Raw genomic sequence first — 25,795 nt, forward strand, 5'->3', positions numbered from 1 at the left:
TGTGTGTGTGTGTGTTCAGAGGATAGGATTAGATATTATTTTACTCCTGCTATGTTACTTTTATCTGCAGAGGTGCACCGCTTCAGTTAGCCAAAGCCATGGCAGACATGCTGGAGTATTATCAGCAGATTGGGGAACTAAAGAAAGCTGTGAGAGAAAGGTATGCTTTTGTATTATCAGCATTATCATCTGCTCTATTATATATTACTATTATAATTTTCTTTTAGCCTATCAGCATTACTACTATTACTACTAAGATGTAAGTACAAGCAAAAGGTACAAACTATTAAAATATTTCATTTCCATTCATATATTACTGCCATGGAGTCTAAACAGAAAAAAAAAAATCTGCCTTAGTCCACTCACTCACTTTATTAATTCTTCTGAACAAAACAAATCTAGGATCAAGGTTGTATTGAGCTGAACATTGAAATGAAAGCACTAATAAAGCCAATGAAAAACTGCCTGGCACATTGCAAACCATCATTTTTATTCACCATTATAATCTACAAACTTCCTATAATCCTGTTTTGGAATTAATACATCTGAAATTGTAGAGAAGGAATTACTTATCATTTTGAACATCCCCCTTATAAAAAATGACATCTGGAATGCAAATCATCTAATAGTGTTTAAAATCAAATGAAACTGATGCTGTAGTACTAAACAGGTTAAATAATAACTGTTAGGGGGTGTGCTCTATTCAACTCACTCATTGTATGTTCTGCAGGGAGCTTCACCGCTTGGAGCTGGAGAAGCAGACTCTACTCACTGCCCAGAAGAAAGAAAGGAGGTACACTAACCATTTATGCATTGTAATCAATGAGAAATGTTACACAATGATACAATAACAGTTATATCAGACTTCTCTATACTGACAGCTGCTTCACTAGAAATTCAGACGGTAAAATGACCATGACTGACGGGTTTTACTTATAGAGCAATCTGTTCATGGACTATACAACTGTCAGATTGTTTGCTCTATTTTCTCTAAGAACAAGCCTCTGCATTTAATAGACATGAAGACTTCAAGGATAAAATCAGAGACATTCAAAGGGAGTTGGCACAGAAAGAAAGGGAAGCAGCACAGAATTTCCAGAGTTTGTTGGCACGAGTGGACTCCATCAGGAGAGAACACCAGCTCCTTGCAGCACACACCGAACAACTAAGGCAGAGGAAGGTGAGTCGCAACACAATCTAAACTATCATTTAATTTATATCTGCTTCACTATTTTCTGCTTTTTATTTTTCCATTCAATTGAAGATATTTAATAGACTGGCCCTGTATGTAATCAAACTAGCCTGTAATGGAGTATGAAAATGACGAGAATTTTGTGGATGAGGAACAGCTAGTTTTCCTCACATTTTACAGGCACACTCAGAACCTCTAATTTCAACAATGCATCCTCTTTTCAAGGGTAAAGGGTGTGAGAAGGTGGAATTAAATGCATTTTGATAATGTTTAATATCAGGAACCAGATAATTTATACATAAATTATTCATTGGCATTAATTTTCAGCTTCAGTATGAAATGAACTTGAAGAGTGCAAACCCAATACTTCATACTTCAGTGCCTCAAGACCTGTCTGGCATTTTTGGTAAGTTCAAGTAATCCTACACTAGATATAAAGTATAAACACATGATATATACATACTAAAAATCTTGTGTCTCAAGGCATTTAATAACACACCAGTTGGTTTATATTTAAATCAATTACCTGATAAGTTCTGAGCATGACATTTATTACAGGCCATGAAACTAATCAACCTATATGCTAACTATACTTTAACACACAGATGATGCAACTTGGAAGGGCCACTTACCAACCACCAGTACACCACTCTCTAAACCACAGCTGCAGCAACCCAATCTTGTGACATCCATAGCCTCATACAACACTGCTTCAATGGGCCATATGCCAACCCAACCTGTGGATAGAGATGTGAGAAGAGTGAATCTAAATGTGAATAAGCAACAGCCTTATGCAGTTCCAATGACCAATATATCCATGCCAAGTACTGGCAGCCTGACAGATGAATCCCTGCTTCACAGCCTCAAAATACCATCACTAACTCAGCTGAGTAGTGTCATGAAGACCCCATCAACCTACAGCCAACCATCCCATGTGGATTACAGAATTACACATGATAACTCCAGAGACCCACCACCTCATGATGGAATGATTTTGCATCCTCATGCTAATATGACTAAAGCCTCTATTTACAGCCAGACTCCTCATTCAGATTACAGGATTCCTCAAGTTTACAGAGAAGCACCAACTATTCTGCAAGTATCTAGAGAACCTCTGAATCAGACCGGACCAGTTTCTCAAAGTTATATGGCCAACACTCCAATGCCCTCTCTCTCTCACAGCCACCATTCTCTTGGAGATTATGTTTCCAGGGAACCACTCATTCATGATTTTACAACAGTACCAAATAATCATCAGTCCAATGCCCAACCACAGATTCAAAACAATATGGTTGGTACCCAAAGAAGTGTCACCCTGCAGCCCTCTCATGTGGATTACACAAACCCTCTTATTTCCCAAGAACCACAAGCTGACATGAGAATAGTATCACCAACTCAAGTTAACACTGCTCAGACACCCATGGCACATGTCACTCCACCTCATCAAGGCCATATGGTCACTAATGATCCTGCTAGACAAGTTATCCTTCAGAGTCATCCACCCACTCAACCTGCTTCAAGAGACCCAATGGAATATAACAGAAGCATGAACATGAATGTTTCCCAGATTCATTCAGATCCATTAGTTACTACTAAACCCTTAACAAATATTTCCCTTCACTTACAGGACATTCCATACTCAAGTAACACTGACTTAAGTTATATGAATCAACCACCCTCAGCTGTTCCACCACAGCATCTTTCTGGTGCAAACTCTCTTTCAACCAATAGGTATGGGTCAGCAGATGGAGTCACTAATTACTTACCAGCTAAATCTATACCAGGCAGAGGCTATGAATCAGAATACACGAGTTTTCATCTTAAAACTCTCCCACATGACTCTCTACATCATGATATACACCCATCTACATCAAATAACACTATGCATACTGATTCAGACACACAGCATAACAGAGCTACACTTCCTTCATCTAATGAAATATGTAACCCTCAACCAAACTTACTTGTAAAGAGAGAAATACCAGAGAAGGATACTAATGTTGTAAGAGGGTCCATGTTAAGGCAAGATCCAGTAGAGGTGCATGAATTGGCCAGTAGTGTAAGGGAAGGAGAGATTACCTACAGAACACCTGCAGTGCCAGATGTTGATGACAAACCAAGAGAAATATTTGACTCAAGAAGAAACTATGATGAAAGAACACAAAATGACAGCACAGGGAGAAATGAAACTGAAAAGATTCAAAGCAGTAACCTTCCAATATCAAAACCAAATGAAAACAGTAACAACCTTTCAGTATCAAAACCATACACTGCTCTAACTCATGACAGTATTGTAGAAAGTAGGGAATACAATGATGAAAAAACATCTACCCCTGAAAAAAATGTAATGTACAATGTACCATCAACAAACACAGAGGTAACATTAGTAGAAGCCAAGCACGATTTAAAGTCTCACACAGAACCTTATCTATCATCAGCAAATCAAGCAACAGTCAATGCACAGCAAGAAAATTACCATAAGCCCAGCCAAGTTCAGACAAATGATGAACCACAGCTAGCTGAAACTAATGCATACAATTATGAAATGCAGAACAAAACACCTCTCACACAACATCAAAGAGAAGCTGAAATGAAGGATGTTGAGTTTACAGGTAGAAGGGACATTAACACACAAGACCCTCCCTCCCAAGCACCCACAAAACACAACAGCCCTGACAGACAGTCCAGTTCTTCCAGCAAGTCCCCATCCTTAGCAACCACAAAAAGCAGTCCTGTCATAAATACTTCAACCCTACTTTCTGAAGCAACACAGAATGAGGTAAAGAATCCTGACAGGCATTCCAGCTCCTCCAAGGAGTCTCCCCAATCACACCCTACAAAAAGCAACACCAGACCAACTACTTTCTTGCCATCTAAACCACCAGTGCAAAATGTGGATGACAGTGATACAGATTTCTTCGATCAAAATACGAATGTGACAAGTGAGTATTACTGGCATGTCTATCTTTTTTGGTATGATATTTATAATTTCTTTATCTATCTACTAGGGTGGCTATTCCACAAAGGATGTCCCAGACATAGCACCACACAAACATACAGGCATCATTCACACCCCTTGGCTTATATCCTGAATCACCTTGATATTGTGCTATTTTTCAAAGTCAGCAGAGACAATTAGCCTGGTTCTTATGAGTGTGTGCTTCCCATTTTAACAAGCTAGCTATCTTGTTAATCTGTCACTAGAACTATATAATCAATCTTAAATCATCTAACTTCAACTAGAACCTTTTTTTGAAAGTATTTAGGGTGCAGTGCAGTAGTGCTTCAATATGTTTCTTAGCCTTGTTTCTTAGATACATACTACTATATAAAGTTTTTGAGGGTGCAGTGCAGTAGTGCTTCAATATGTTTCTTAGCCTTGTTTCTTAGATACATACTACTATATAAAGTTTTTGAGGAGTTAAAACATGATTTTTCACAGATTCTGCAGCATACAGATCCCTAGTGGGTGGCATGAGGAAAGGATCAGATGGCACAGACAGCGAGATAGATGAGGCTGAAGGACAGGTGTCAGCCATTATCTCTAAGCCTCAGACTCCACTATCAAGGTACACACTTACAGAAATAGCAAGCAATCTTATCAAGGTCACTGGAGTGTGGATGTAAATTGGTTACTTCTGTATCTTTTTAGTATTCTTTTGATAAGAAACATTCATGGAAAAGAAAAGCAAAGGCTCGCTCTCTCTCTCTCTCTCTCTCTCTCTCTCTCTCTCTCTCTCTCTCTCTCTCTCTCTCTCTCTCTCTCTTAAAACTAAATAAATAAATAAATATATATATAAACTTAGTCATTCAGCTATTTATAATTCACTTGTTCATAAAAAAATATCCATGCAGACCAACATTCAAGCCATTTGCTGCGAGTATTCCATCCCTGAGACCAGCTCAGCCAGATACAGACACAGACAGCATGGACAGTGTGGAGGCAGCCATACAAGCAGCCATGAAGAAGAAAGGTGAGTGTGTCCCAGCTCTTTTATATAATGGTACATCCAGATCACAAAAAATTACTTATGAAAAATCAAACAGAATATTTGTGGGTAAAAACTGAAAAATCTTCACTACCAAAATCTTATGAAGTATCATGAAAAAGTAACACTTTCTGCTTAACTGGTGCTGGTGGTCTGGTCAAGCCATCAACAACTACTATTAATGTTATGCCCTAGAACAAGTAGCAGTTTATGTAAATTCATGGTTTTGTGTAATTATGCTATACATATTTATATAATGTTCAATCAGTATACCAGGCCAATAATCCCACATAGAGCAGTCCAGACAACTAAACATCATACGACCTATATCCAAAAGATAGTGAGATGTCAGAACTAAGCAAAAAAAAAAAAAAAAAAAAAAAAAAAAATCAGGATAAGGAAGACATTATGACTATGCATAGATTATTTTAATTTAAAAGTTACTATTAAGGTCAGAGGACAAAAGGGAATAAAACATCTATACATTATCTCAAAAACAGGACTTACCTACTTAATAAAGCAATTTGGGAAAATTTCAGATCTAGAAGCAGTGACAGAGTCCCCAAGAGAATCTCCACAGCATCCACCCTCATCCTCCTTGAAACAAGAATGCACATCAGAAACATCCAATGAGCCAGTCAAGCCTGTGCCAGTCAAGCCTGGAATAGATAAAGCATCTGGCAAGAAGACACAGAACACACCTACTGCTTTACAAATTAATTTAGATTCAGAATGTGAATCATATGAAGTCAGTGGTGGAGGAGAGGCCTCAGATGAAGATGACTTTGATTTTTATGATAAATTCTGATTATTAAGCTTTAGTTTTAAGTGTGGAGAAGACTGGCTCAAGCTTCTCTTGTATCTAATAACACCTAATTCAACTATTGAGGGTTATGCACCAACTCAAAAAGAACATTTGCCAAATGTATAGACTAAATTAAATTAGTTTAAAAGGTCTTGTACTCTTTTGAGACATACCAAGATAAAGTGTTACTACCTTTATACTTTATTTGAAATGAGCTACAGTCCATTTCAGTGGCAGCTTTATTATGCAGTATATGCCATATGTAGTTACTCAAATATTGTAGTTTGTAATATGAATATCTGCACAATAGATAAAGCTTACTATGTAGCTAAAGCTTAGCTAGGATATATTAGATTACCAGAAGCATGTTACTTCAGTCCGTCCACTTCTGTTATGTGCTTTGGCTGTGCTAAATTCCAAGTTGTGATAATTTGTAAGTAGACTATGAATTGAAATGTGGAGACTTTCTTTTACCTGACATACTGCAGCTAATGCCAATATCAGTGTCTATTATCAGTCAGTCTTTTTACTCTTGCTGACTGTCTCTGTACTATCATGAATTGAATTTCATTCATTTAATTCAGGGGTTCTCAACCTGTGGATTGCAAACCCCTAGGGGTTCACAAGATGATTTCCAGGGGTACTTAGATGGCTGATCTAATATCCTTTGCAGTACCAATGCATATAGAATTCGTGTCAGCCACTACAGTAACATTCTGTAAGATTTCTAGGGGGTACTTACATGGTTGATCTAATAATATCCTTTGCAATATCTCTGCATGTTGAGTCACTAATTAACATTCTATTGAATGTCAGATAACTGGGATTTAAGGTAAATGAGACGAAAAGTTAAGAATTCCTGCTTTAAGTGAAACTTTTGTTTTTTGGTAAAACTACAGAACCACTGCTCCCCCCCTTTCCTCTCCCCCCAACAAGCTTGGGGGACTGGGGAATTGGGATTTTTTTTTGGGGGGGAGCCAAGAGCCGAGATATGGCGATCCAAAAAATCTAAGGACAAAAACCTAACCTAACCGGGGGTCTGTGCCCCCCCAGACCCCCCTACAACACTAACCTAACCCTAACATAAACCTAACCTAATTGTGACCTAACCTAACCGGGGGGCTACGCCCTCCCGGGCCCCCCTCCAACACTAACCTAACCCTAACATAAACCTAACCTACCGTATCCTTGCTTTGGGGCAGTTTTCCTCCCCCCACACCGGTTCTCTTATAGCTCCACACAATATGCCCTACCTCTACCAATACCCTTCCTCACAATACCTTAACGAAAGGATGAAGGTCCTGGCTGGTTCTCTTCTCCATTGTACACTGACTTGCATCGCAGGAGCGATGATTTCCCAGTAATCATATTCGCAACCTTTACAACTAATGTCACTGGTGGCCATAGCTGAACTGCGCACACAGATGTCTGTGCACCTGTCTGCCCAGCTGTGCCCCGCCTACGAATACATATAGCAAATTCCCATTGGCGCAGCTCGTGGTGTTAAGAGGTGGTGGCACGTCAATCAATGGACAAAAGAACTATAGACACAATAAGAATTCAGCAGTTATCCACAAACTCTAGCTATAAACAAATGCAAGTCAGTGTACTGCTCATTTCCGAGTGTGATGGAGCTCCGTGGCTCGCCGCAGCTTGCTGGACTTAGAGAAAACTCGCCGAACACACCACATTTGAAGGCTTGTGTACGACACAGTAAGGCCGAGCACTCGCCAAAACTCTCACTGACGGTAAACACGTTACATATACTGCACTATGCTATACGTATTATACAGATCGGTGTGGAGCAGTGATTCTAAAGAACCTTTTTTTTTTATCAGTAAAACAAACGGTAGGATTTTTTTTTTTTTTTTTCAGAATTACACCATCATACTCTACAACAAAATGTAACAAATAACAATAAATACACATGTCGCAAAACATGTTATGTTTTGAATACCTAATAACAATAATAGTAAAAGATATACGAATAGTGCAAGTGTAAGGTAAACTAGTGAGTAAGTGTAGCGAGACATTACGATATGGCTGTCACTAAAGGTAAGTAAAGAACTTCCACCTGAAGTAACTGTAAACCACGAGTAACTCTGACGAATGACACATGAAGAAATGATAACATATGTTAGTCCAGAGATCACGAATTAAATGACACGGGTTTGTAAGTTATATTATTCTTTAAACGCCGGTAACTTATCCCCAGAGCAGTGGTTCTTAACCTGAGATACCTGTACCCCCAAGGGGTACGAAACCTTAGACCTAGGGGTACGAGACATGGTGGCCAGTTCAATGGTACGGTATATTTACCATGAGAAAGCAAAACATATATTTTCCTAATTTTTCTCTTACTCTCTTCTCTTCTCTCTTTCAATTTTTTTTTTAAGTTTAAGTTTTTTTTAAGTTGAATCCTTCTAATTGACACCATTTGAAAAAAAAAAAAAAGTGCCTTTGTTCAGTAATTAAAAAATCTAATAATTTCTCAGCAAGGTTTTTATCACTACTCCTTTTCATATGTTTGTATAGTATTTATATTGGAGGGGGTACGAGAAATTTTTCTGAGATATGAAGGGGTACGGACATTGAAAAAGGTTAAGAACCACTGATCTAGAGGCTGAAACATGCAAGAAACTACCTTAGTTTTCCGCTTCCGCCTCATCGTGACGTGATCAGCAACTCCCCTATTTCTCTCACAGCTTCTCTTCTCATCTATCTACCACACAGTTTTGAACTCTACAGGTAATAGCCTCAGCAAAGCAATAAAAGTGACGTAGATCTCCACCATCACCTCCTTGTCACTGTTCCTACTTCTAGAATGGTCAACCAGTCGGCCTGGCCCTGGCGATGTGGCGAGGGAGCAGGGAGTGGTTTGACTGGTTTCCACAAGCTTCGAAATTCTGCCCGAACTTCATATTGCATTTTTTCTTTCTCTACTTCCTTTTATAACACTACAATAAGCTTTTCAGGAAGCATTAATCTATCCTTCTTTCTCCTTAAGAAGTACACATAAATCAACTACAGCTTGATATATGTAATATATATTCACTATTAACCAGAATACAGTATTACTGTCTAGAAGTAGTTACTAGGTCAGTGTTGTCTCTAATGACGGTGTCACATGCCAAAGTGTGGCCCGTGACAGTGTTTAGTTGCGTCTTCTGCGCATGCGCGGCCCGGGAGCGAACGACAGACACTTATATTATGTCATGCATATAGCTATGACAATGTGACAAGTGATATTGTGTGAATTTAAACAATTCGATTTTTTTTTTTTTTTTTTTTTTTTTTTTTTTTTTTTAATATTACAGTAGCCATTGGCTTTCAGCATGTATCGGTGGAAAGACTAGTGCCTCACTATGGTAGAAAAAGAACCAAAGCAGAAATATCACTATTTGTTTGATATGGGTGGCCTAAAATATGCTGAAAACAGTGTTAATATAGCTCATTTTTCAATGACACACTAAACATGGGCCTTGAAATGTAAGTCATACCTTCTCCATAATCCCGTTGGATGCTTCCATGCCACACTTTGTCACAGCAAGCCGCGGCATCGTCTACTCCCGGATCGCGCATGCACAGAAGACGCATCTAAACACTGTCACAGCCACACTATATCACGGGACAACGGTCTGAAGAACTTTGAAATTCTCTGCTCGGGAGGATAATGGAGCTATGATATGTTAATGTTTCTACTAACATGGGACACACATTGGCAAAGTTTTGCCCTCCATCTTAAAAATTATACTAGATAGATTAGATATTTGATGGTATTTTCTCTCTCTCTCTCTCTCTCTCTCTCTCTCTCTCTCTCTCTCTCTCTCTCTCTCTCTCTCTCTCTCTCTCTCTCTCTCTCTTTATATATATATATATATATATATATATATATATATATATATATATATATATATATATATATATATATATATATATATATATATATATATATATATATATATATATAATGTATACGTATACACTACTAGACGAATGCAGTGATGGGTATAGATGAGAGACACTTAGACTAACTATCACCTCTGAATATATCAACGCCTGAAAAAAAAAAAAAAAAAAAGCTCTCTACTGAGGTTAACTACGTAGATGCTTGATTGGCGTTCCTTCTATCTGCATGCTTTGACAAACAGAATTAAGTGGATTACAGGAAATCAAGATAATGGTGCTTGTCATACCAAGGTATTGTTTCCATTATTTCCTTTATATAAGGCACATATCAAAGTCGTCTTCATCGTCAACACTTTCCAGATAATGTGGCGAATGAATAAGATTAATCTCCTTTGACTTGATTGATCAACATTGTTCAATCTACTTGAATAGCACACGAGCGAGCACTGATTAGATGACGCGGTTAAGTATTTCCACCTCGAACTCAAAGTTAAGCACTTCTAAAGGAGGGAGAAGAGGCTGTGTGAATTATTACATCATTACCTGTCAGCTCTCAAAGTAAATGAATACTCGCAGGTTTTTTCCTTTAAACTCTGCGTGACTGTAACATGAGGCAGATTTTAACTATTCGAGTATCTTTCAAGTGTTTGCAGCTGATCCTCAACGGTAAGATGAATCGGAAATTATTATCCTCTCTCATTCTAGAGGCACGGAATGTGGATTCAGGCAAATTCTCTCTTTTAGCTATTGTGGAGTTAGTAATTTTATTTGCCTACTTATCTAGCTTATAGATGTACCAGAATCAACCTTTCTCTAATTAATAAAAAAAAAAAAACTACAACTTTAGTTTTTCTCCAGTATATTTACAAATGTATATGATGCATGTCTTTAAAACACAATACACATGCAATACTCAAGTCAAAATGTATCCCACACAATAGAGTTGTGTGATGGCCAAGAAGATCCCCAAGAGGGAGGCGGGCAGGTGTTATGACGTATAAGAAAGGTTTAGGTTGTGACGTTCAAGCACTTTGAAAGAGGCGGCTCCCTATGGTCTCGGCGGCGCCTGGCTGTTGCGTCAGTCTTGACTCACCACCTGGATTTAATGACAGATGTATACTAATCACGACGGAAAATTATGTACTATGGTGACTTCTTAATAGTGACGTGGTAACAATGTGTGAATGTACTCGAGACTGATACTTGTTTTATTTCGTATATTCAAACATATTCTATAAGTTTCACCATCACGGTTTTACTGTTTTGGTGAGGGAGATAAGGGCGTGAGTGGACATGTGGCAATGGGTTTCATTCCCCAGTCAGCGTGGCAGCTCTGCATCTCTTGGCAGTAGCCTAGATGGCCCTCGATGCTCTCGGCAGATAACACAAAGACTCCTTATCGTGTGATGAAGGACTGGGTTCACGTGCTGTATTTGTTTTGTGAATTCAAACGTGCGTAGCTCGCATCAGTCGCCATGGCAGCTTTACGCAGATGTGACAAGCACAGCTGTACAGTAATCATTATCAACGCTGGGATCAGTTACTCTTGCCCACCATCCCGCCGCTGTACAGGTGTGCATGCCTGTGACGAGGCAAGCGGGCAACTGCATAATATAAAATGCTGGAGAACAATTAACGAACCATATGAGGAAGCCAAGGCCGAGCCTGTCCGGCGCCTGGCCACTTCGCTCCACTTGATCTTATCATTAATATCTGTGCCGGTAAGATCCATTCAGTGGTGGCGAGCGACAGATGAGCACGTCCAAGTGTATAGTGCGTCGAGATCGAGCCAACACGGGACTGTAGTCTGATATAAAAGCTGAGGGAAGTTCCATGGTGTTGTGGATCGCACTGGTTGATAGTGTAAAGAAAAGCTACAAAGAACGCAGTGCAACGTAACGACTGAAAACCAACAATCTGACCTCAGGACGAAGGTTCCGCACCAAGCCACGGCGGTCCTTGGTGAGTGCCACGCTATCCCTGCTGAAGGGAAGACCACGCTCTTTTTATTCATTCAACGATTAAAGGTGATAGTTGGACTGCCACCAGAAATTTATTGAAGGTGAAATAGTAACATTTATAAAAAGATTTAAGAAATATAGAAAAAGAAAAAACGTGAGTAAAAGGTATTGTGACATTAATGAAATACAAATAAATGAAAAAAATAAAGCTGAAATAAGGTTACAAATGCAAAACATTAAAATGTTGCGCACACTCTCGCAGGGATACACCACACTTGTGCTGAAATGTTTCATTTTGTTTAACGAGATGAGCGTTCTACAAAGATAATTCTAAATAAAGAAAATAGCAATAGTTATGGCGACGCACTGCGTCAAGGATGATTATCTGATAATTCTTATAAAAGAGGCCACGAGGTCATGAGGGCTGTCCGTGGTGGTGCGTGAGGGACACGACCTATTTGTGAAGGATGGAGTGATAGCGAGCACCCTTTATTTGCATGAGCGCAATGTGACCATTGATTCTTTATTTTACTTCATAATTTGAAATAAAATTCAAAATTTCGTAATTTCGCATATATATATATATATATATATATATATATATATATATATATATATATATATATATATATATATATATATGTATATATCAAAATGCGAAATTTCAAATTATATTTCAAATTACGAAATATGATGAAAAATAGGAAAAAGAACATAGTGTTGTTAAGTCAATTTTAACCGTCTGCAGCGTGAGGGAACACGAGCGGCGGTGGGCGGTGTGTGGGGGCGGCGGCGCTCTCAGGGTGCGAGCCATGAGTGCCAGGTTGTTCTCTGCTCCGCCTCGCCCGCGTTTCCTATTCCTGCTTCTGTTGTGCCTGACGCTGCCGACTCTCTGCGTCTCGACTGCCACGATCGCAAGTAAGTACTGGCAACATTTCAGTCTCATCACCCTCCAATAACACTATCGTGTTGTGTTACGTATTCATTCTGTGCCTATGAGTCAAAGGTAGGGAACAGCATGTGAGTGGCTGAGACACAGCAACACCAACCTTTGTCATGTGTGTGTACGCAGCGGTGGTGGCGCAGGGCAACACGGTTGTGTTCCAGCACCGGGTGGAGGCGCTGCTGGACGGAAAACAGGTACATACGAGAATGACGGTTGTGGAAGTCTCGAGGACAAATAGCGACACACTCCTGGTCCTCGCTTCCTACGATGACCACGACGACTTGACAGCGATGGTGAGGCTTCCCCGCCTGGTACTTTGTCTCGTGAAATTATCTAAGTAAAAATGCATTTTAACAGGTCAGATGAAGCTTTGATATAAACCTTTGCATAATGCTGATTTGACAATGCATCTTCTGTTCCTGGTGAAGATGTCTAAGGAGACAGAAGCAAGAGCCGTGGCGGTGACGACTGTGGGTGGTCGCGTCGCTTCACTACTGCACCACGCCGAGGAAACGCCTGCCTCACTCAACTACAAGAGGGCCCTGTCCTCCCTCCTCACCCCAGCCCTCCACTCTCACAGTCTTGTCTACCACACACAGGTCTCTAACCTTGTAACCAGAAACGTGCAAGCAACAAATTAATAGTATGACCAAATATTAGTAGTATCAAAATAACGTGAAGTAACACGAAAGGTGAAAAAGTATTTCAGAGAAGGGAACATAATGTATTAAACTTTAAAAAAGAGATAGGGAAGAAAGTGAAAATAATGTATAAGGTAGCTGAAAAAGGAAGTGAAGAAATCATTTGATATAAGCACATCCAACATTGTATTAGCACCGGAGAGATACTAGTGTATTTGAAATGTTGACTAGATAGCAAAAGGAAAGAAAGAAAAAATTGATTGGCTTTGAGTTTCTAGGGATGATTTCATTGTCTACTGACTGTTGACTGTGAGACATAATACGTGATGAATGTTTGTGAAGAATTTAGAATATATATATATATATATATATATATATATATATATATATATATATATATATATATATATATATATATATATATATATAATAGAAATCGTGAAATCAGGAAGAACAGAACGTTATGTATATTTAGAGAGAGCTTAATGAAATTATGGATTTGACGAGAGAGAGAGAGAGAGAGAGAGAGAGAGAGAGAGAGAGAGAGAGAGAGAGAGAGAGAGAGAGAGAGATTTAAGAATGAACATTCAAATTGCATAACATAAAAAAAAGAAAATAAACAAAAGTTGTGAACACATTGAAATAAAAAGTATAGTATAGCGAATACTATTAAGAAAATGTTTACAGTTTACTGTGTAGAAAAGAGTAAGAATAAGTTGCCTTTTACTGTGATAAAATAAAGAAGTTTATACAAGATAATTAATACATGACAGGTAATTGGCATATTGAAGTAAAGGAGACATAGTGTATTGTATAATGGATGAGGATGATAGGAAGGCTGATGGGTAATGGATATACTTCTTACAAAGACTTTTTACGAGAAGGCTTAATCTATTAGTTTTCCTCGTTTTCTTATGTCTTTATGCAACGACGGCAAGGACTGTGTAATGAAGTAAGCAGGAACATCTAGTAAAGTCCGTACTATCACCAGTAAACAATGTGGATAACAGAGCAGGAAGAAACCATAAGAATAAAGCATAAGGATAATTTTTTTTGAGTTATAGGTGTTATAGGAACTCAATAGATTATAAAATAGACTTTATGAAGATTATGATTACATTGATGCGGATGATGGAAAGACTGCTGAATTATTAGGGAACTTCAAAAGTAGATTAGATACATTTGTAGATGGGGATGATACCGGAAATAAGTAGGAAATGTTAAGTGTATGCTTGTTGGCTTCTTGAAGCTTCCTTTACTTTCTTACGTTCTCATGTTCTTATGATTACAATGGTAGTGGTGATGAATCTTACATTCATACATGGCCTTGAGCTGACCCGTCCTTCAGAGCGGAGTGCTTGGGACGTGCGAGGTGCGGTACCAACATGAGGAGTCACGCACAGTAACCTGGTTGGACATGACGCGCTGCTCCCATTTCACCTACGAGCAGGTCCTCAGTGCTCACAACCTGCCACTTCTGCACCTGGTAGGCCGCCAAGAATTCTGGTACTTCTTTCTCTTTTGTATTTTGTAATATGAGTGTCTGAATTACTGATACTTCAATCTCTGCCTGTGTCTCTCACACATCCAAGGAACAAAGCTTGCTCAACACAAACATCAATAAAACGATGACTATCATGCAACATTAGCAACAACAGCGACTCCTCCTCCTCCTCCTCCTCCTCCTCCTCCTCCTCCTCCTCCTCCTCCTCCTACTACTACTACTACTACTACTACTACTACTACTACTACTACTACTACTACTACTACTACTACTACTACTACTACTACTACTACTACTACTACTACTACTACTGCTGCTACTACCACTACTGCTGCTGCTGCTGCTACTACTACTACTACTACTACTACTACTACTACTACTACTACCACTACAACAACAACAACAACAACAACAACAACAACAACAACAACAACAACAACAACAACAACAACAACAACAACAACAACAACCACACTACCACTACTACTACTACTACTACTAATAATAATAATAATAATAATAATAATAATAATAATAATAATAATACCAACCACCACCACCACCACACCACCACACACACCACCACCACCACCACTACCACTACCACCACCACAACCACACCACCACTGCTACCACCACCACCACCACCACCACCACCACCACCACCACCACCACTGCACCACCACCACCACCACCACCACCACCACCACCACCACCACCACTACCACCACCACTACCACCACCACCTGCACCACCACTACTACCACACTACTACTACTACTACTACCACACCACCACCACCACCACCACCACCACTACTACTACTACTACTACTACTACTACTACTACCACCACCACCACCACCACCACCTACTACTACTACTACTACTACTACTACTACTACTACTACTACTACTACTACTACTACTACTACTTATTTTCCGGGGTTTTTTTTCTTGTCTGGCTTACCATGGATCTATCCATCAGGTTGTGGAGCTTGAGGGCAGTACCTCCACGTGTGACTACAGCTGGCGGGGCGCGGACAGGGACCTGCTGGAGGGCGTCCGCTGCACTGAGACTCTGTTGGTGGCGCCGCGCTACACACCCGCCTCGCAGCTCCTGAACATCACCCTCACCTCCTCCCTTAGCCAACTCAACGCTTCTCTCCTTGAGCCGGAAGTGTTTGATTGTGAGTTGCGGTGTGTGTTTCACTGTTTGATCTGCTGCAGTCTCTGACGAGACAGCCAGACGTTACCCTACGGAACGAGCTCAGAGCTCATTATTTCCGATCTTCGGATAGGCCTGTGTGTGTGTGTGTGTGTGTGTGTGTGTGTGTGTGTGTGTATATATAATTTACCTCGGTCGCCTGCTGGTCACCCAGCCAGTCTTCCCCATTTTACGGAGCGAGCTCAGAGCTCATAGACCGATCTTCGGGTAGGGCTGAGACCACAACACACACAACACACACCGGGAAAGCGAGGCCACAACCCCTCGAGTTACATCCCGTACCTATTTACTGCTAAGTGAACAGGGGCCACAGCTTAGAGAGCTTAGGTGCGAATACGCACAGAAGGCCAAGAGTTACTGACACCGAAACATTAAAAGGCTTGCCCATTTGCCTAGCCGCTTCCCGGGACTCGAACCCGGCCCTCTCGATTGTGACTCAAGCGTGCTAACCACTACACTACGCGGTGTGTGTGTGTAATTCACTGTTTGATCTGCTGCAGTCTCTGACGAGACAGCCAGACGTTACCCTACGGAACGAGCTCAGAGCTCATTATTTCTGATCTTCGGATAGGCCTGAGACCAGGCACACACCACACACCGGGACAACAAGGTCACAACTCCTCGATTTACATCCCGTACCTACTCACTGCTAGGTGAACAGGGGCTACACGTGAAAGGAGACACACCCAAATATCTCCACCCGGCCGGGGAATCGAACCCCGGTCCTCTGGCTTGTGAAGCCAGCGCTCTAACCACTGAGCTACCGTGTGTGTTTGTGTGTGTGTGTGTGTGTGTATATATATATATATATATATATATATATATATATATATATATATATATATATATATATATATATATATATATATATATATATATATATATATGTTTAGATTGCATGCTGAAACCAGGAAAGGTGTCAGCAGGAAAGATACAAGCCTCGCCACCTTATGATGATGAAATGTATAAGAATCATATCCTCCCCACTCGTACGGAATATTAGAGTGCTTGATGTTGTACGCGTATGTTCCTTCACCCTTGCAGCGCGATGTAGAGAGTTTCATCCTCGTGCGTATGATAGTATCGGCGATGTAAGATTGATTATCTAATTCATCATGTCAAGGATGTTGTGGTTGCAATGTGTCTTTTGCTTGCTCTTGCCATAATGGTTCGATGCTGCGGCGCCTCCTATAAGGCAATTAGTCAACTTTGCTTAACATTGCCCTGGCATGAAGCAGTTCTTCGGCGTCGATGAATGCTGACGTGGTGTAAGAATGAGAAACTTCTAATTTCAGACATGGAGGGAGCCACCGAGACTACAGATCTAACTTTTCAGCCAGAAGAGCAAAAAGAAGCACGTAAGTCTAACCCAGACGCCTTACTACCATTTGTTGTCAATTTATAAGAATATTAGGACTAGAGAAATGAAAGAAACCATTAATCTGTTTGGGTGAGCGAAAAAAATATCAGATGAAATTTAAGGCTGTCTACATAATGATCTGAAGTGAACTAATCATATATAGTACGGAATGGAAAACTGTGAAGAGCACGCGCCTTCATTCCCACTGCGTGCTGGGACAAGTGGTGGCGCCTCATGTAAAGGATGTGATAGCTGATGGTGATGTGCGGTATCTTATCTCTCACCACAGAGGGGAATGTACTCCAGCTGATGGAGGAAGTGTGTCTGAGCGAGGGGGAGGAGCGTCTCACTGCCGAACTCCTGCAGAGGTTGTCATACTTGTCCTATGTCGTGGCGCGCTCCACCTCAGAATTGCCTGACCTCCCTGCCGTCTGCCCCGTCAATGTCAGGTAATTACGTGTAGCAGCTATTAATTTTCTTGTTTTTTGTTAATTTTCGAGATAAGAGAGCCGCTCATCGACAACTTTCATTTTCATCCTTTTTTGTCTCTTCACCGACGCGTTATCTGGCACAGGCGGCTGCCTCCATGACCTCGTCTAGCGTGGTGCCTGACCAGTCCTTTTACTCTAATGACTTCGTTTCTATTTCATCTATTTTTTTTCTTACCTTATCTATCTATTTTCTGTTCAGGCGCGGCGTGGCTTTGGCAATGGCTGTGGTTGGAGGTCCGCGAACACTACACTTTTTCGTGAAGCAGCTGGCTGTGAGTGTTTCTCTTCCTTAATCGTACATGTACGGCAAGTAATCTATTTAAAATATGAGTGTTCAGCATACGCACTTAAAAAAATCTGAGGTTACCAAAAAGCAGCGCTGTGCTCAAAGGAGCGTAACGGTCGGTACGTTGTTTTATTTTCATTTATTTATTCATTTTCCTAAGGTTTAGTGACCCATGAACACCGCAATGACATTCATGACACTGATGGTTTGATGGTGCATTTTATAGCGTCATTTCACGAAACGCATAACCACAGATGGATAGACTACAAAAAAAAAAAGGTCAAGTGCATTATTTTGGGGGTTTTAAAAATATTTTCTTTTCCTTTGACAGGAACTCTCACGAGCTTCAAGGAATTTCAATTTTTCTGACGACGAGTACTTTTTCACGCTGGCATTGCGCAACCTGGTGAACCCCGAGCACCATTCCAGTGAAGCCCTGCCTCGGGACTTCTTCCTCCGCAGAGAGAACCAAATCGTGTATGACGAGGCAAGTGGGAAAAACAGCTTTTTCAGAATTTTCCCTACAGTTAACATACAATGCTGTTCTACTTACCAAATTAATAAAAAATATCAAACATGCGTCTACTTCATATCAAGATTAAGTATTGTTCACACACACACACACACACACACACACACACACACACACACACACACACACATGCAAGCATGGTATTTGCACGTGAACTGGAGGTTCCTGCTGGCCTTGATTGAGGTGTGACATGTCCTCAGCTTGTGGACTACTTGCTGACCCAAACGCCGCCTGCTGTGGCTGGCGTAGCTGTGTTACTGGAAGGTCTTTCCAAGGTGGCGCCGCAGCTCTTTCAGCGTCTGTTGCAGAAGTGTGGACCATTTTTGTTGCCTAGAGGCGCCTGTGAGCGTGGTGACTATCCTGAGGTTTGTTACTGTTTCTCCTCATTTAGCATATTCTTGTTATAAAAAAATAAGTTGTTTTCTTAAATCTAAAATCATGAGTGCGAGAGATTCAGTAAATAGGTGCCAAGGTACGACATTGAGTACAACAAAAGCAATGTCTATGTGGGATATCTCTCACTTCATTCTGTCTAAGTTCCTCCTCGTATCTAGTTTCATGTGTGTCTGTGGTCAGGCAGTGCGGTTGTTGCGGAGTGTGAGCGGCCTCAGCACGCGGCCCCAGGACTACGTGACCTCCCTTGGACCGTGCTTCGCCACTGACAACGTGAACGTAATCGTCGCTGCCATGGACACTCTCTCCACCGTCGATTGTGACATGCAGGTGAACATGTATGAGCGAGGGAATCAAAGTCGAACATTATCTCTTAATATGATAGTTGTCACTTAATATGATAGTTGTCACTCATCACCACCAGCTCGTGACACAGGAAAATAGTCTGAGGTTAAGGCTCCACACACGATTTATTGTTGATGAAGGTTAACTGATATCTTCGTGCACAATAGGGCGTGACTGAGCTGCAGAAGGTGGGCCTCGATAGTCCCTCTGACTCTGAAATTCGCATCGCAGCATACCGCGGCCTGGTGCACTGCCTCCCCTCTCAGCCCGACCTCATCCAGACGGTGGCCAAGGCCCTGGACTCCTCGCACGACGATTTCTCCACACAAGGTTTGATTTTACTTACATAAACATTCTTTAAGGTCTCTTTGGATTTCATAATTGTCATGTACTATCCATGATGTCAGGATGTCTTAGGACTTTCCGACATGAAACATCTCTTGCTCCGCAGTGGCTTCTTACGTGTGGAGCCACATTCAGTCGGTGATTTCCTCCGACGACCCAAGTCTGCTGAGTCTGAAGGAGGTCCTGAGTGCCTCGGATCTGGTCACTGGCGTGCCTGACCCGGTATGGTACGACCCCAGACGACACTCCCGCCACCTGGCCCACACCGTGCACCTGGACGCCCGCACCTCTGTGACAGTGACCGGCGACTTGGCGTGGGGCAGGTACTCGCCCGCACCAAGGGCAATATACCTCACTGTCGCTCTTCACCATGACGGAGCAACGCACCAGCTTGCCCAGGTGTGTCTCTGGGGGTTATTATCTGCATGGGGGCTTGGGTTACCTTGACATCACCAGCTCGTTCTCTTGTATGTCCTGAGATGCATTCATGCAGATGTGTAGCCTAATACTTGTCTCCTCTTCGTGTTGTGAAGGTGATGGTGCGTGTGACTGGTGTGGAGGCCATGGTGATGAGCGTCCCCTGGGTGGAGAAGGTGCTTCAGGCCACCGGGTCTGCCGCTTCACAGCTGTGGTCCATCGTGTCACGCATGGCGGGCGGTAAATCAAGGGAAAAGAGGGACGTAACTCATAACCAGGTCACTGAGTTCTTACAGCAGGTTAGTTTAGCATCAGCCTACTTTTTTTTCACCATCGAAGCGTGATTAACAGTCTTCGCAAAGACTTCATGATATGTACAATAGAACTAAAGTGGTTCACTATTTATAGGTGATAACAAGGATACCGGCTGCATACAGGACCAAGATTTCCACAGTTGAGTTGTACCTCCGCCTCCTGGACACTCACGCATTCTACTTCCACCTCGAAGACCTTCGTTATTCCTCTCCGTTGGAGGCTCTGGCCACTAGGCTTCAAGCTCCGCTCAGGGCTGTGGTAAATATTCTTCGCTGGATCACAGTTCTTTCCCGCCTATTGTCTAAGGTGTAACAAAGACTGACTGGTTATAGTTTGTTTTCTTGACAGTTTTCATAAGCAGTCCATCGTTTTACTTGAAGACGAGCATTATCTTTTCCCAGAAGTACACACGCTTGTCTTTAACGTGTCCTCTGTTCACTATCCACTCCACTCCACTCTCCACGTCATGCCTTCAGTCTTTTTGCTTGCCTCCCACACACTACAGCTTCTAGTAGCGCCACCTTCCACAGCTTGTGGCTTTGGCACCGCTGCTGGACAACACGCTGACCCTGGCTACCTCCTCAGGAGTGCCCGTGGCCCTCGGGGTGCACGGGATGGCCGGCGTCAACGCCCGCTGTGATCACATCGCCCCGGTCGGGGAAGGAGTGTTTAATCTGGTGGCCAGGTGAGGCAGCCCTGTTTCACACCTTCAGGGAGCAACTCGTAATAAAACGTACAGGTAGCAGTACCTTCATTAACAAGGCTGGGTGAGTAAGACTTAGCTGTGTACAGTGTGTCTTTCTTCACCTCAGTGGCGGAATGGTGCTGTGGGGCCATGCGAACGTGGGCGGTAGGAGGGAGGCGCCTCTTGTGAGCCACCTCCTTTGGACCCTCGACTTCCCTATCTCCGCCAGCTACCAGTATGAGGTCAAAGGCTTCACTAGCGTTATTACTTTTGTTTCACTGCATTCACCTAGACCAACCTTCAGAGACAAAACATGACTCTTAAAAGACACATAACATGTGGCTTCCTAAGTAGCTGAAAATGGACATGTAGACATTCTTCATGATTTTGTGTGTGTATATGTGTGTGGATAAAGAAATGACCGTCTGTTACTACAGTATAGTGTCTATGCGCAGGGCGAGGAATTGCACGCCCACGTCCGGCTGCCGCGGAACTGGCCAGGCCACGTTTGGATGAGCCGTCGAGATACAACACTGAACGGTACCCTTGCGCCCGCCAGGTGAGTGAATATGACACACACGCACACTCGCATTCCTTCCTGCACACACAACATTCTACCCAGGTTATATCCGCAGGACCACACGGAATTGCTTTGGAGGAGAGGAGGTGCTAGAGATGTGTCTAGAGGCTCGAGACGGAGAGATGACGGGAGGGATGATGGGTCGCGGCAGCTGGCTGGCCCCCTACTTTCGTTCCGTGACGCTGCCCAGGCTGAATCCTGCAGAACCCATCAACGTGACCTTCTCCTTTCCTAAAAGTGCGTTGTATTGTAATGCCATTACGTCTCTGTAAACACTAAACGAACATGCACGCGAAAAATATCAATGTTATAGGAGGTTTATAAAGACCACTTCCTTCTGGGTACAGTCGGCGAGACGCAAATGAGGCAGGTGGTGGTGGAGGCGGGTGGCCAGAGGTACAATGGTGGCTTGGTGTTTCAAAACTCGCCCTTTAACTCCTTCGCCATCACGCTCAACACGCCCTTGCACGTGTACCTCCTCAAAGGTGAGTGTCCACTCCCTCTACCATTCGTAACCAACATACCAAAGACAGTGCCAAAATTAATTAAGCTGACATCCATTCACTGCAGCTTTCTGGCAACCTACATAAAATATAATCCTAATTTCATAGCAGCATTTTATAGTGCTAAAAAGGTGGAAGAAAGCGCTAAACACACACACAAATAAAAAACCATCACAAATGTTGTCACGACAGGCTTAGCGGGCACGCGGGAAAGAATCACGCAGGTCGCCAGTCTAGAGGCAAGCATGGACCAGGACCGCTATGGCCTTCGCTTACAGCTGTCCACACCTCAGTTGGTGCGGCAGAAGGTGTGGAGTCCATCAGTCTTTATAACGACGCCCGCGGAAGGGGAGGAAGAGGTGCTGCGTGTGTATTTCTCAATGAAGGATGAGACAGATGGTTTCCAGTCAGATTTCAATTTTCAGACGCTGGGGCCACTGTTGTCTTATTTGGACCTGGAGACCTCAAGTAAGTCCTTTTTCATCCATCAGGGAAGAACTGGGGTAGTATGAATTTGTCCCCTGAAATGTTAACTGTGTCGAAAGAAGCACATCTCCTTGGACCTATATTCTTAAAGGCTTCGGCGTCTCATCTTGTGATTTCCAGTGTTGTTTTTATGACGATAATGATAATCTTACAAATAGTCTACTGTACATCATTAATAGAATAAATAGTCCTTAGAAGGGAACAACAAAAGTCTGATTGTATTCTTGATGATGACAGGCCAGATCGCTGGGACAGTGGATGGGACTGACCGTTCGTTAAAGGTGTTAGAGATCCGATCACTGGAGGTCACGTCGTCAACCCTCTTCAGTATGGGGTTGAGTGGACGTGTGCAACTGGCAGGCTCACCTCACGGCGAGGGTCACATCAGGGTAAGGGGTATGCAGTAAAGATCGTCCACAACGTTAATATCGATACAGGAGCTTCATTACTTAACTTGCAGAAAATTAAGAAATCTACACAACTCTACACCAAGTCTCGAGCCTTGTAAAGAACGGCCTTCTTCCTTCCCGGCAGGTGAGATGGGCTGGTGACGCAAATCAGTTTGAGTTCAGCGTGGCACTGACTCCAGCGGTCACCTTCCTGGGGATATCGCAATTCGAGGCAGGAGGGACCAGAGGCACTTCCCTCAGGGTGTCCTTCAGTGCTCTCCACAGCAGCATTCAGTCTCCTATGGGAGGCAGTCTGGTGCTCTTACTGGACACGAACACAGTATGTACAGTACATACATTGATTTTTTTTTCTCATGTCCTAAGAATTTGAAGACAAATGATCTTTGAGAATCCTGAAGAATAATTTGCTTTCTAGGCTCTAAACAACCACCAACCTTTCCTCAGGTGGAGCTGGACCTCAGCCTCGCCTTGGCTCACCTTGCAAGGATAAATTTATCTCATAGGCACAAGGGACCGCTCAACCTCCGCACTGCAGTGGCCGGTATTCACACTTTTATGTAAAAACTCTTTTACTCTAACACCAGTATGTGAACTGATCTTGTCTGCCAGTGTAAAGTATATAAATGTGTGTGTGTGTGTGTGTGTGTGTGTGTGTGTGTGTGTGTGTGTGTGTAATTCACCTCGGTCGTCTGCTGGTCACCCAGCCAGTCTTCCCCATTACGGAGCGAGCTCAGAGCTCATAGACCGATCTTCGGGTAGGACTGAGACCACATCAGCACACAACACACACCGGAAAAGCGAGGCCACAACCCCTCGAGTTGCATCCCGTACCTATTTACTGCTAGGTGAACAGGGGCCACACATTAAGAGGCTTGCCCATTTGCCTCGCCGCTTACCGGGACTCGAACCCGGCCCTCTCGATTGTGAGTCGAGCGTGCTAACCACTACACTACGCGGTGTGTGTATGTGTGTGTGTGTGTGTGTGTGTGTGTGTGTGTGTGTGTGTGCGTGTGTGTGTGTGTATATATATATATATATATATATATATATATATATATATATATATATATATATATATATATATATATATATATATATATATATATATATATATATATATATATATATATATATATATTTAGGGAGGCAGTGGCATAGTGGATAAGGTAGTGAGCGTGGGATCGGGCAGACGTCCACGCGTAAGTTCGAATCCCACCACGTACAGCCATAAAACACTTTGCCATTTGTCGAGTGGTTTAAAGTTACCTACATATCACCATGATACCCAGGTTCTAGGTGATTACACTCAAGATGAGCTTGGGCGGTGATATGGGCCCTAATATGGGTACCACTATAAATAAAATTGTCTGCGCCACTAATGGGCGGAAGCTGTAACAGCGCTTCCCATACACTCTTCAAGTGTGTCTTCAGGCGCTATAGGCTTTACCGTAAAAAAAAAAAAATATATATATATATATATATATATATATATATATATATATATATATATATATATATATATATATATATATATATATATCCTTACCTCCTGCCTCCGGCACCCATCCCTTCCTTGATGCGGCTGCGGCGAGCAGTGCGGTCAGAGTCCATCGGCCTGGCCTGGTCAGCAGGTCATGAACTACTGGTGCAGCCCGGCACCTTGCGGCATGAATTCAACGTGTCATGGTCGGAAGAGCCATCAGACACTGTGTCCTCGCTGGTGCACTACACAGCTGCTTCAGACAACTCCCTCTCGCGCTCCTTCAGGGCTCAGGTTGGTCTGCAGAGAGGTAGCCCGAGTAACGTTTACCATATGATAAGATCTTTCTTTAGTTTAAGGAATGTATCGCAGTATGGTGGAAGTGACTAAGTATATATGTGTATCAATACATTTTGACCTGCCTGCCGTGGGGCGAGCCAGGTTGTGTATCCAGGCCAGCTGGTGGAGGTGGAGCAGACCTTGGAGGAGGTGCAGCCCGGGACGTACAAGAGCAGGCTGCAAGTAAAGTTGGACCCAGGCCGGACCCTGAATTCCGAGACAATCTTCATAACCCGAATGAAGGAACATGCCCTTTCTTATGGCTTCTCTAACACCCTCAGGCTAGACACCTGGGATACGCCACTCAGGTGAGGGACAACCTCTTTATTAAGAGTTTGTGAAGAAAATATTAGTGAAGCGACTTGATCTTGTGTGACTCGTGTTCTTCTCTCACGGCAGCTTGGTGGGCGCCTTCAACTGTGTCCCCGTTACGTGTTCTGTAGTGCTCACTATAGATCGTTCCGGGGATCAACTTTTGGACCTGCAAGTGAAGCGCAACGCTGCGGCAGGCGTCTCACGCACCAACGCCCACATAATGATTACGGTAAAGCGGCATCTTATAACTTTCACAGTTTACAGAATCTCATGTACTACCTCATGCGCATGATCTATTTCCAATAAATTACTTCATTAGCCTTCATTACCTCCATACAC

At 42.4% G+C, this 25,795-nt stretch overlaps 2 protein-coding genes and 1 long non-coding RNA gene across 10 annotated transcripts in view; 2 read left to right on the forward strand and 1 right to left on the reverse strand.

Annotated features, from left to right (window-relative positions):
* The window catches only part of LOC123504801, a 7,120-nt gene extending 679 nt beyond the window's left edge, over positions 1-6,441 (forward strand). The window contains exons 2-9 of one of the 2 annotated variants that reach the window (XM_045255634.1): positions 71-160; positions 731-793; positions 1,018-1,180; positions 1,520-1,598; positions 1,798-4,134; positions 4,635-4,761; positions 5,048-5,166; positions 5,721-6,441. In XM_045255634.1, the coding sequence (XP_045111569.1) occupies positions 99-160; positions 731-793; positions 1,018-1,180; positions 1,520-1,598; positions 1,798-4,134; positions 4,635-4,761; positions 5,048-5,166; positions 5,721-5,989 (3,219 nt within the window). In that variant the 5' untranslated portion in view covers positions 71-98 and the 3' untranslated portion in view covers positions 5,990-6,441. Of the gene's footprint in view, positions 1-70; positions 161-730; positions 794-995; positions 1,181-1,519; positions 1,599-1,797; positions 4,135-4,634; positions 4,762-5,047; positions 5,167-5,720 lie in introns of those variants that run through there. The other variant, XM_045255635.1, reaches the window with a different exon arrangement.
* Positions 1-9,552, reverse strand: part of LOC123504803 — a 10,266-nt gene extending 714 nt beyond the window's left edge. The window contains exons 1-4 of one of the 4 annotated variants that reach the window (XR_006674952.1): positions 8,631-9,552; positions 5,689-5,840; positions 1,825-1,929; positions 713-771 (exon numbers count right to left, since the gene is read on the reverse strand). This is a non-coding gene — a long non-coding RNA (uncharacterized LOC123504803). Of the gene's footprint in view, positions 1-712; positions 772-1,824; positions 1,930-5,688; positions 5,841-7,266; positions 7,330-8,630 lie in introns of those variants that run through there. The other 3 variants (XR_006674954.1, XR_006674955.1, XR_006674953.1) reach the window with 3 other exon arrangements.
* Positions 9,553-11,271: 1,719 nt separating this feature from the next.
* Positions 11,272-25,795, forward strand: part of LOC123504800 — a 31,641-nt gene continuing 17,117 nt past the window's right edge. The window contains exons 1-28 of one of the 4 annotated variants that reach the window (XR_006674949.1): positions 11,272-11,857; positions 12,605-12,774; positions 12,929-13,095; positions 13,231-13,401; positions 14,792-14,929; positions 15,935-16,136; positions 17,470-17,532; positions 17,824-17,983; positions 18,225-18,297; positions 18,643-18,798; positions 19,044-19,208; positions 19,420-19,566; positions 19,749-19,911; positions 20,033-20,325; positions 20,460-20,642; positions 20,752-20,916; positions 21,189-21,343; positions 21,471-21,585; positions 21,799-21,902; positions 21,979-22,160; positions 22,271-22,408; positions 22,619-22,894; positions 23,150-23,301; positions 23,447-23,641; positions 23,767-23,863; positions 24,918-25,096; positions 25,244-25,449; positions 25,541-25,685. Coding sequence is in view for 3 of the 4 variants with exons in the window: in XM_045255631.1 (XP_045111566.1) it covers positions 12,669-12,774; positions 12,929-13,095; positions 13,231-13,401; positions 14,792-14,929; positions 15,935-16,136; positions 17,470-17,532; positions 17,824-17,983; positions 18,225-18,297; positions 18,643-18,798; positions 19,044-19,208; positions 19,420-19,566; positions 19,749-19,911; positions 20,033-20,325; positions 20,460-20,642; positions 20,752-20,916; positions 21,189-21,343; positions 21,471-21,585; positions 21,799-21,902; positions 21,979-22,160; positions 22,271-22,408; positions 22,619-22,894; positions 23,150-23,301; positions 23,447-23,641; positions 23,767-23,863; positions 24,918-25,096; positions 25,244-25,449; positions 25,541-25,685 (4,296 nt within the window). In the remaining variant the exon portion in view is untranslated. Of the gene's footprint in view, positions 11,858-12,604; positions 12,775-12,928; positions 13,096-13,230; positions 13,402-14,791; positions 14,930-15,934; positions 16,137-17,469; positions 17,533-17,823; positions 17,984-18,224; positions 18,298-18,642; positions 18,799-19,043; positions 19,209-19,397; positions 19,567-19,748; positions 19,912-20,032; positions 20,326-20,459; positions 20,643-20,751; positions 20,917-21,188; positions 21,344-21,470; positions 21,586-21,798; positions 21,903-21,978; positions 22,161-22,270; positions 22,409-22,618; positions 22,895-23,149; positions 23,302-23,446; positions 23,642-23,766; positions 23,864-24,917; positions 25,097-25,243; positions 25,450-25,540; positions 25,686-25,795 lie in introns of those variants that run through there. The other 3 variants (XM_045255631.1, XM_045255632.1, XM_045255633.1) reach the window with 3 other exon arrangements.

The sequence above is a fragment of the Portunus trituberculatus genome, chromosome 17 (assembly GCF_017591435.1).
Source record: "Portunus trituberculatus isolate SZX2019 chromosome 17, ASM1759143v1, whole genome shotgun sequence".
In the NCBI taxonomy this organism is placed as follows: domain Eukaryota; kingdom Metazoa; phylum Arthropoda; class Malacostraca; order Decapoda; family Portunidae; genus Portunus; species Portunus trituberculatus.